Raw genomic sequence first — 12,087 nt, 5'->3', positions numbered from 1 at the left:
ATTGTGTGGAGATGAGCCAGGGCTGACAGAGAGCGGTTCCACACAGCAGACAGTGAACAGTCTTTTGAACCACAAAAAGCAACAAAAAAAAACACTACTGTAATGATGTCAGATGAAGAAACTGAACCAAGGAGTGATCCCACTTTTTCCAAAAACCCCAGCCCAGATACCAACACTCCCACAGTTGCAGAGTTGGAGGAAATCTTGCGCAACAACAGAGTTCCACTTAGCCGCATAGACGAAGTTTGGCCTAATCTATACATAGGAGACATGTAAGTACATCTTCAAACAGCAGTAATAGTAATGACAAGCTCAGTGTTAGTATGTTTTTGAGAAACACTGATTACAGAAAACTTGTGGGTGGGTGGGCGGGATAAATTAGCTAAAATCTCTTAAGAGTGTCTAATCAATCAGTAGAATTTAAGCTGTTCGGTGTAGACTGGTGGAGTGGTTTAAACTTCCATTGAGACTTCAGTGTCCTCACAACAAGGGGAACTTAATTAATCTTTTTGTCAAACTTCCAGTCCTGATATGTGCTTTTCTTTTATTTTAGCAGCTGTATTTCAAAAAAAAGAATGAAAATAAGGGATTTTAAGAAATGGTTTTAGTTTTTTGTGCTAAATGTGGGCTATTTCGCACGATCACAGAAATCGCATTATTCCCTTACGTAAAGGCTAAAAAGGGCAGAAAAAAATAGCAAGGCAAGTTATACACCTACCAGCAAGTTCATGATTGGTAAAGTGATTTCTAAGGAGGAGGAATAAAAATAACTTATAAAACCAAAGGTAAAGTCATGATAATAGTAAGGAAATGACTAACATGATGTTTCGTATTCTGCCTGGAGGGGCAATAGCCTTAATGAGCCAAGGGGGCATATTTGCCCCTACCCTCACCTGTCTTTGCTTGTGGATAAGGATTTCCCAGTTTGCAGATCTGAGCAATGGGTGTCCACAAGTCACAGTCGACCACCTCTTCAGCAATAGTTCGGTCATCGGTAGCTCTGGGAGATGATTGCAATTGTGTCTGTCGTGTTTGTCTAGAATAAGGTTCAAAAGATATCTCTGGAAACCCATCAATAGAAAGCATTATTGGTTTATAAAATGAGCACATTCACATAAGAAAGACTTGCATTTATATAGTGCCTTTCATGACCTAAGGATGTTCCAAAGCTCTTTACAGCCAAGGAAGTGCTTTTTGAAGTGTAGTCACTGTTGTAATGTAGCAGCCAATTTCTGCACAGCAAGATCCCACAAACAGCAATGTGATAATGACCAGATAATCTGTTTTTTAGTGTTGATGGTTGAGGGATAAATATTGGCCAGGACACCGGGGAGAAGCCTTCTTGGAAATAGTGCTCGTGGGATCTTTTACATCCACCCGAGGGGGCAAACGGGGCCTCAGTTTAACATCTCATTCGAAAGACGGCACCTCCTTCGGTGCAGCACTCCCTCAGTACTGCACTGGGAGTATCAGCCTGATTCTGTGTTCAAGTCTCTGGAGTGGGACTTGAACCCACGACCTTCTGACTCAGAGGCGAGAGTGCTACCACTGATGAGGGTGGATGCACTAAAGGCCAGAAGCAAAGGACCAAGCAATGCTGGGAGTGGGAATGATATAAGGCTGGAGGAGGTTGCAGAGACAGGAAGGAGCAAGGCCGCAGAGGGATTTGAATGTTAATCCATGTGGTTTATATCAATTAGTGTTAATTGTATTCATGTGGTGGGTATCAATTGGGGAGTCTCTTGTATCCATTTATAGGAAGGAGCTTACCCAGGGGGTGCATGATGTGTAAGGGTGATCTCTGTGAATAAAAGCTTGGAAGCAACTGAAGATGAGGCTCCAGTATTCTATTCTTCACCACCTGGCTATCCGACTTTTTACATTGAAGAAATGGATTTATTTCTTAATAGTTTTGATGTGGAGATGCCGGTGATGGACTGGGGTTGACAATTGTAAACAATTTTACAACACCAAGTTATAGTCCAGCAATTTTATTTGAAATTCACAAGCTTTCGGAGGCTTCCTCCTTCCTCAGGTGAACGATGTCGAAATGAAATCCTCGATTTCATTTCGACATCGTTCACCTGAGGAAGGAGGAAGCCTCCGAAAGCTTGTGAATTTCAAATAAAATTGCTGGACTATAACTTGGTGTTGTAAAATTGTTTACAATTAATAGTTTTGGGACAGGGAGCCAGTGTATCAAATTGAAGGTCAGTCGATGAGAAAATTGTTGAAAGCTGTTGCGAGAAATTACAAACATTCTTCAACACAGTAAAAACAGATCATTGTCTGATACAGTTGGCCCAGCACTTCAGGATTCTGCTTCACCATTCACCATGGGGTGAGTTCCCAAGATCAGCCGAGAGAACCCGTGGGAAGAAGCTGAGCAGGGACCAGACCTTTGCTCACAAGGAAAGCAGGAAAATCAGAATGTTCAGCCAATGCTTGCCACTCTCACTGGCCGAGTGGCAAATTGCCAAGGAAAGTTTCATGCTGACCTTGGAGGGCCTCTTTATCCTCCTCACCAACCTGATTCAGCTTGGTGGGAAAACCGCAGTGGCTTCCCCGCTCAGGCCTCAGTTGCAATGCAATCAACGTCCTTCTAACGTTCTAAGAGCACGATCAGCATTTATGCATGAGGCGTCGCCTGAGTCCAACGGGCACCTCATCCGCCACTAAAACCAGCGGGTTTAAAATTGGAGTCAGCTTCGTTTTAACTGCCCGCCAGTTCCTGTTGAGCAGGGGGCATTAAACGCTCCTCCCCTAAACGGTGTGTTACACTGAACGGAACACCTCAATGGTCTAAGAGTTACATTTCAGGAATTCTTAACTAGGAGTTCAAGAGATAAGCAGACGTGTGATTCTCTCAGGATCCTCAGGTAATTACCAGTGTATCACATGCAATCAATGTATGTCAAAGTGAGTAAGGGAACACCAGGTTGCTAAAGTAACAATAAATAAAACAACAGATGTAAAGTGGCAGGTCTGCTGCTCAACCAAATGAACCATAACCAGAAGGCTGCAAACTTATGTTTCAACAAAGCAGCAGTGACATTGGTTATAGTGATCTGAAACATACACTAAATACTTTGAATCAAATGTAGAGTGATTGGGTGGCAGAATAAGTTAGGACAATTGTTTTATCTCTGAGATCTGACTCGATTCAAGCCAGGCTGATATTGTGATGGTTTGACAGCTTTAAATCAGTTCTTTGTGGCTGTGGGTCCACTGCATTAAACTGTTCAGAAACTGGTACAAGTTGATAGTCATTCAGAGAGGCTGCAAAATATGATGGTGTGGGAAAGAGAAAAATTCTCACTGAGAGGTATTTTGTAACGTGGGCTGGTGAGAGTAAAATGGACATTACTTTGTATCCAGGCGTCCAACGCCTGACAAGAGAGCTGCCACTCAATGAGTCCCATTTTCATAACTGACATCCCTCACCTTGATAAGCAGAAAAGTTCAACAACAATACAGGAAACAGTAAGCAAAGTGCATCGTAAATATAATTGTACAGTCGTAACATCTTCTGGTATCTCTTACCTCATCAGGACGGTAGCCCATGACAGATTCTGCCTGTGGAAGTTGGGTGTCACTCATGTGTTAAATGCTGCACACAAAATGATTGCGTCCAGTGGATGTCAAGATTTCTATGGTACCGGTATGGATTATTATGGTATAGCAGCCAGTGACTTACCAAATTTTGACATTGCTGCCTATTTCTATTCTGCAAGTGAATACATACATCAGGCACTTGATATAATGGGAGGTAAGAAACCATTCGAACATTTAAAATACACCTATAAGCTGTCTTGATTCTTAATTGGATTACAAAAGAAAAAAGATCACATGCTCCCCCAATAACTCAGTCGATTTTAATTGGCCGGGTTTCATCAACAAAAAAGAGACCATCAGTCCATCCATTAACTGGGTTTGAATCTGAATCCAAGGTTGAAATCCACCATACTTCACAATCATTTCCAGATTTAGTCTATTGTTCTCTCTCTTTTTTAACCTAATCTTTTTTCTTTCCCAAAGAACACTATTAAACCTCATTTGGAGGTCATGATGTGGAGATGCCGGTGATGGACTGGGGTTGACAATTGTAAACAATTTTACAACACCAAGTTATAGTCCAGCAATTTTATTTGAAATTCACAAGCTTTCGGAGGCTTCCTCCTTCCTCATTTGGAGGTGGGCAACCTCTAAAAATAATTGGACTTTCATTGTCTCAAATGAAGGCTCATTTTTTTTTAGCTAATTGAAAGCCCAAACAATGAAGACTGATGTGTACAAATGTGTCAAAACAGGAAGGGCTGCTAGTGAACAATGACCTCTGAAGACACAGTGCATTCAGATGAGTAAACTCATCTGCAGTGCACCAAAGGTTAATTTACCACTGCAGTAATTCAAGACATCTAAAGGAACAGTAGAAATAATCACGCAAATTAAACAGCTTGACAACAGGGGACAAACTACTGAACCATTATAAATGAGAGAGACTTTATTTCAGCATAATGCTTGATACGAGAACTGACAAATCCCCTGTGACAATGCTAATGGTGATTTGAGGTTGCACTGTTGGGGGCGCGGGGAGTGGGAATGGTTCACATTTATGGTTCACAAATTCAGGATTTTTTGTATGATGGATGTGGTGGGCCTGAAATTAATCCACTTTTAATTCACAGAAAATTTAATATTTTAACTTCTTCTATAACATTTTAGCTAAGCCAAAGCTGGGAAAAAATAGTTTCTGTAATGGTAACTGAATGGAGTTTGCTACTGACTTTCTGTATATTTATAAATGCACATCACTCCATCTGAAGCCATTGCAATGTTAAGGTGCATCAGGAATTTACTCTTGACTGTGAAAACATTTGTCTTTAGAAAAATAAAGACATCTTCTGTAAACAATAATTGGATTCCTCAGCAGAAACAAAGAGCAGATGTAATCAGTGATTTTCTCTCTCTCTCTGAAATAAATAAAACCGTGATGTTTAGATCTAAAGATTTACCTGATTATATGTACCTAATAATAGGGCAAATTCTGAAAGGCTATGCACCTGGAGCAGAGCCACACTGGATATCAACAAGAGCTAGAGATAAAGCAATAATGCAATAGCCTCAATTCTCTGACCTGCACTCATGCATAGCAAGGCTCTGCTCCAAAGGCACAACCTCATTGAGTTTACCCTAATGTATTTTAGTCATGTATCTAGTTTGTAACAAATACACATTTTTATAAATCCAAAAAGTTTTTTTTAGTTGTGTGTTACTGCAGGCACTATCAATACATTTATGTTCCATAAATCGTAGAACATTCAAATGTAACGGAAAACATATGGCAGATTTATGACAAAGCAGTCCTCTTGTGGAGGGGTAGAATTCAGCTCTATCCCAAATATGCCTTAATTGCACTCATGATTAGTGCTCAAAAAAAAATGATTGATGACCTTCTCCTTGGCTGGTAAAGCTCAGCGTTTGCAATTAATTCACACCGCAAAATATGGCTTAGTTATAACAGCATGCAAGTCGACACAATAGCCAAAAGTCAATTTAAGGCTGAGCAGTAATGGTGTAAAAACGCAAGCACAGATTGGACAATCCCCCAAAATGTCCAGAAACTGTGTGAAAGTGTATTTCTGGAATGGCTGTGCTGTTTTGAGAAACGGTATGGATTGTTGATGAGTTAATTCCCTTGTGAATAACTCACTTTGTTCAATACCTCTCTTCTATTTTTGCAGCTGGTATTTGAATCACAAAGCTTCTACTCCAGTACTATCATTCACATGAGATTAGTGAGTCATGCTGCGTATGAATACATTAAACAAAAACAATTTGACACTTGGCCTCACTGCTAACCAATTCTCAGAGTTGAGTCAGGTGGCACTAAGAATGTATTACACTGAGCATTGCTTTTGTGTGTATCTCACTCATGAAGGTACGCAAAACAGACAAGGTAACACCAATCAGGCATTGTCTTAGTTGAAAATATTTATTTTCTCAAAGTTGAGCTGAGCCAGATTCTTTGAATCCAAATTCAAGTTCCAATCTCCATTTTAACAACCCCCACCCCTGCACCTCCCCAGAAATGTAGATTTCTCCATGCTACTGGTTTCCATGGGTACCGTGGTGTGGCATCTTTTGTTGCAATTACATGCAAATCAGCAGTGGTGGAAGAGTTTATTGAAATTTGACATTTGCCTGTTCAGTACATTTTAAAAACAACTAATATTGTTCACATAACCGCCTGTAGAGGGAATAAGAGTCACATTTTGGTGTTGAACAAGAAAACCGTCCCTGTTAAGAATGTATCTCGTTTATTTGTGACTGGTTTTAGAAATGTTCATATGTTAGGTACAGATAGTAAGGACTGTCACACACATGTTCTTTGTATGGACAAATAGGGATGTTCTGACATTTCTCTTTTGCTTGTTAAATGTGGTGATGCCACACTTACTAACGCTCTCACAAAGGAAGACTTTAGTACCTCAAAAATATTACTTTCAATTTATTTGGAGTTTATTCCAAAATCTATAAACTAATATTAATAAATGCACTTTAGACTTAAAGAGCTGAGTTACCATGGCAGGATCAACTTTGATTCAGTATCATGAAAGGAACCTTTCAAACCGTTCAGAAGACCAGGTACATCACACACACATAAATAAATCAATAAAAGCTGCATATTTCTACATACCACAACTAAAAATCAAGTTACAGATTTCTTCAAAGTAATGTAAGCACGATTTGAGTCTCATCACAGAGATGAGACTCTGTGAGCCAATAGTCAACTGTAGTGCAATGGTGTAAAACATCTCTTCGCACTTTGAAGCTGTAGTACTTTTTAAAATTTGCTTTTAAACATTACACTTTGTTCAGTTTTTTATAAAGGTTTTGAAATGTGTCCATCTCACTACAGGTGTCGCATTAGTACCTGTGCAAATTTCTGTGTCACTTTTTAAAAAGTATTAAAAAAAGAGAATAAGGCCAATTATTTCCATTATTTCCGTATAGAAAGCTCCTCACCAAAAGAACTTCGAATTGATTTCAGCAATAATACTTTAAAAAAAATTAAGACTAAAAACCAGTCTGACCTCTAATGGGTTTGAGGATCTGGTTAAGAACAATCGGTATCTAATAGATCACGGGAAAGGACAGCAATTACATTATTATAGACTTAAAGGGACACACAAGTTACACAGTCCTGCACTTTAGCAGTAGAATGTTTGAATGCTCCTATCATAGGAACATAGGAACAGGAGTAGGCCATTCAGCCCCTCGTGCCTGCTCCGCCATTTGATAAGGTCATGGCTGATCTGTGATCTAACTCCATATACCTGCCTTTGGCCCATATCCCTTAATACCTTTGGTTGCCAAAAAGCTATCTATCTCAGATTTAAATTTAGCAATTGAGCTAGTATCAATTACCGTTTGCGGGAGAGAGTTCCAAACTTCTACAACCCTTTGTGTGTAGAAATGTTTTCTAATCTCGCTCCTGAAAGGTCTGGCTCTAATTTTTAGACTGTGCCCCCTGCTCCTAAAATCCTCAACCAGCGGAAATAGTTTCTCTCTATCCACCCTATCTGTTCCCCTTAATATCTTATAAACTTCAATCAGATCACCCCTTAACCTTCGAAACTCTAGAGAATAAAACCCCAATTTGTGTAATCTTTCCTCATAAAACACACACCAGTTGATCTGTCATGGAGTGCAGTTGTGATACTTACACACGGTCTCATTCTGACCCAAGAAATGGCACACAGCAGGGAAATGGGGGGGAGGTCAAAGGCCAAGCACAGCCCAAGACAGAAGTGGAGTAGACCCCAGCAAGGAGGGAGGAAAAGTACAGAAAATTAAAATTAAAACCATTGGATCTCAAGAGAAGTTAAGAGCTGATTTAATTGCAAAGCGAATATGGTGAACTGTGACAGCAGTTATTCTTAGAATATTTGTTCCCTGGACCTGATTTGTAGTCAGAAAGCTGTATGTGAGACAAAAACAATTTGTTTGCACAATCAAATAAAATCAAATGTTCCAAATTTTTTATATTGATTAACAGCAAGAATGACCATTGAGAGAGTGAGCCATGAATTCCTGTTTATAAAGACCTATTCTACCTCTCCAGTCCTGTAAGAGACCACGAGGAGATAGGGACAGGCAGCCTTAAGATATGTGCTGGGATTTGTTGTCCACTAGTGCATTCTGGAGGTCTGCTATACAATTGAATCAATTCACTCAGAGACCCGGGGAATTTAGCAAAACTCATTCTTTAGGCTTCTCACACAGGGATAGGTCTCCAAATGGAAACAATTATGAAGACTTTACAAACACAAAAGAGTCATCTCAGCAAACTGAATGGTGTTGTGAAAATGTTTTTAAAAAAATGTTAGGAATCTTATTATTATTCTCTCCTGAGGTAAACGACACAACAAGATGGTGGCCAAAAAGGTTTTGAAAAAAATATTTTGAGCAATTTCATTGTCCACCTCGCTAATTGTTTTGTTTGTGCCTGTTTGTTGACTGCTGGATCTTGCTTTGTAGTTTTCATGCCTTTTTGATTAGCATCTTTCACTGCTGCTTCCGATTAGTATATTTGCTACCTGTTCAATTCTGATTTGTTGGCATTTTATGAATATTATTATTTGAGCTCATCAGTTCCAAGTATGATGTACACTTTTGATGATGTGCCACACTTTGATTGAGTATCAGCCTTGGTTCAGTGGGAGCACTCTTGCCTCTGAGTCAAAAAGTTGGGGATTGCATTCCCCACTCCAGGTCTTGAGCACATAATCTAGGCTGGCACTTCAGTGCAGTATTGACGGAGTACTGCAGTGTCAGAGGTGCCACCTTTCAGGTGAGATGTTAAACTCCGGCCAGTCTGCCTGTTCAGGTGGGTGTAAAAGATCCCACGGCACAATCTGAAGAAGACCAGGGAAGTTCTCCCCAAAGTCCTGGCGTATCTTTGGCGTACCTCCACTGACCATACACTGGGTCTCACTAAAGATCAGGGTCACAGGAACTCCTGACAAAGGGAGTCCCTGCCCCAGGCTCTCCCCACTCCCACACTCATGGATTTGTGAGACATTAGTGGAGATTTTTCCCCCCACAAAAGCCATCCAGAAGATTCAGCACTAAGTTGGGACTTGGCATATCTGGATCCTGGTCTAGTTATGGCCATTGTGCCACACTTGTATGTCAGAATGGCCATGGATTTTCAAGGCCAAGGTTTTAAAAATACATATTGATACACTGAGCTACTGATTAAAAGCAATTGAAATGTGGCTTTTAATCACCTGGCGGGCCAGGTCAGCAGAGGGAGCACTAGAGCAACATCCGCAGGATTTCATAGACCAGATCCTGATATAATTTTCCCCCATTAATTTTCTCTCCATCCCTTGTCTTCTGAACGTCTTATCTCCTGCTGGGATAGTTCCACAGACACTGGTTGCCTTCTGGTATGTTGCCCAAGTGACCAGGCTCTTGAGCAGGTGGATCATCAAACCTATGCCTGACCATACGCTGCTTTCATCAGCTGCACTCTTCAAGCAGGGCCTGGTGATTTTCTCCTCCAGCAGCTCTGAGCCGATTATACCATCCATACTGCTGCCCTGGTTGAGATCTGCTATCTCAGCCCAGACTGGGGATAAAGCCGGGGGCCTTCCTGGCCTGTATATGATCAATTACTAACAGGATGCTCCATTGGGGGAACATCCTGCTTTATGTTAATGGGTCACTGCACAGGAAATACTTAATGTTCAGATGTGTAATTGTGATGTAATTTCCTGTATTTTATACATTGTGGCTTATGGACCAAAACAAAGTGAAATTGTGTCATATTTCATCTGTGATTGGTTATTGGTGCCTATGGCTTGCCTGTTTTTACTTAGATGCATCGTTACTAATAAGTTTTGTGCTGTCATACTGCGCTAGGACACGTAAATACAGTGCTACAAATGACAAAAGATGGTACAAAGTGCAAAATGAATTAGTCCAGAAGCTTAAACGTTGTGTTTTGGTTTTCTTACCAGGGAAGATCTTCGTACACTGTGCCTTTGGATACAGCAGGTCAGCCTCTTTGGTGCTGGCCTACCTGATGACTTATCATCACCTTTCATTGCTTGACGCAGTCAAGACAGTGGCCATGCACCGACGAATTTTTCCCAATCGAGGTTTTTTAAAACAGCTACGGAACTTTGACATAAAATTACAAGAAGAAAGGAAAGTGTGAAGTTCTCCCCCCTACTAAATGTGAACTGTCACCAAGGTTCTGACAATACTTAATAATTCTTGTGTGAAGCACTGATAGTATTCACTATTACAACCCTACATCTGTGTACCACTGTGGCTGTAACTAAATCGGCTTAAAATCCCACTATCATTAGCAGGGATACAGGTTCACTTCAATTCTTATTTCAGTCAAAATTAACTTTTATCCTATTTGTAAACAATTTTTACTTTTTATTTCACCATTAGCTTAGCAACGCGACCTGCTTCATAACATAAAATGGCCTCCGTCAACATCAATTTAGCAGCAATGATCAGCATGTTATGATATCCTTGGCTTAGCAACTATACAGGCCTGTCAGATTGTTTAATATTCGATTTAAATGTAATAGGTAATTTTGTACAGCCTCGCAAAAAATATGAATAAATATTCAGCTTATCACATGAACTGTCAAAATTCATTTGGGACATTGTCATTCATGGTTTATGTAGCGAGGTCACTTGTTGAATGCTTTCTGTATTTAATAATCCAATGCCACATATCCACAATGGTTTGTTGTCACATGTCAGCTCAAACAGCTAAGACTAGTGGTTTTAATCAAGGCTCAGGGGTAGCACTCTTGCCTCTGAGTTGGAAGGTTGTGGGTTCAAGTCCCATTCCAAAGACCCAAGCACATAATCTAGGCTGGCACGTCAATGCAGTACTGAGGGAGTGCTGCAGTGTTGGAAGTGCCATTTTTTTTGGCTATGTTAAACTGATGCCCTATCTCCCCTCTCAGATGGACATAAAAGATCCCATGGCACTATTCAAAGAAGAGTTCCCCAGGTGGCCAACATTTATCCCTCAACCAACAACACTGAAAAAAACAGTTCATCTGCTCATTTATCTCATTGCTGTAGGTGGGACCTTGCTGTGCAATTTAGCTGCCACATTTGCCTAGATAACAATAGTAACTACAATTGAAAAGTATTTCATTGCTTGTGATGCCCCTTTTGAGAGAAGAGGGAGCGAACATCTGATAGGAACAGCCTTTTCCCTGGCCAATCACAAAGAAACACTGAGGGCACTTGCTGAAAGAACTCCAGGGCTTAGAAAACTCCCATCCTCCTGATAAATGGAGGGAACAATGAGGAGCGACAGGAAAGAGGGAAACTAGCACAGGATATCAATAACTAACAAGAGCACAAAGGGGAACTTTCAAGTCTGAACTGAGTCAGGAATACTGGTCTATTTCAATGTGTTAACCAAATTTCCCTGAAAACACGAGCATGGCTGAGGTTAGTTTAGCACAGTGGGGTTTTGAGTTCCAGTCCTTGGTGTGATGGTCATGCCTGTTGGTGTACCACCACACAATGCTGCTTAGAAGCCAGCATTTCACTTTCTATGAAGTGCTGTCAGAGGAGATTGGTATTACTGACAGACCCATTTACTAACGCACAAAAATAAACTAGTGCTATAACACTACTGGCCAAGCAATCCTGTTGTACTGCTAGGATTTTGCTGTGAGTTCCTGGGGATAGGGAGTGTCTTGCTGGATCAGGCCACAGGCCAACAGGAACTCAGCTCCACAGAAGTGAATAACCAATGAGATGACTAACGCTGTGTGGAACACACTGGTTCCTGAACTGTTGGAGGGCGACTGGACCAAACTGAATAATATAACATGTACTGTTGGATCGTTATTCTGAGCTTTGCTGGTTCTCTTTAGGAACGAGAAACCTGCAGAACCTTTTCTCGGACAGTAGAGAAGAGCAGATTGTATCTAATCAGTGGAGTGTGGAGAGCTAATTCTTGTTCCGTGCTTTCATCTGAAATTATGGAGCAGCCATGGCTCAGTGGTAGCACTCTCACCTCTGACT

General features: G+C 40.7%; 1 protein-coding gene across 1 annotated transcript; it reads left to right on the top strand.

Annotated features, from left to right (window-relative positions):
* Positions 1-10,684, top strand: si:ch211-223p8.8 (dual specificity protein phosphatase 13A family protein). The gene is made up of 3 exons (XM_067972575.1): positions 1-272; positions 3,552-3,769; positions 10,032-10,684. The coding sequence occupies exons 1-3, from the start codon at positions 103-105 to the stop codon at positions 10,229-10,231; spliced, it is 588 nt and encodes a 195-aa protein (XP_067828676.1). The 5' UTR covers positions 1-102; the 3' UTR covers positions 10,232-10,684.
* The last annotated feature ends 1,403 nt before the right edge of the window (positions 10,685-12,087 follow it).

Source organism: Heptranchias perlo, chromosome 36, assembly GCF_035084215.1.
Source record: "Heptranchias perlo isolate sHepPer1 chromosome 36, sHepPer1.hap1, whole genome shotgun sequence".
NCBI lineage: Eukaryota > Metazoa > Chordata > Chondrichthyes > Hexanchiformes > Hexanchidae > Heptranchias > Heptranchias perlo.
This window is presented reverse-complemented; position numbering and strand designations above follow the sequence as displayed.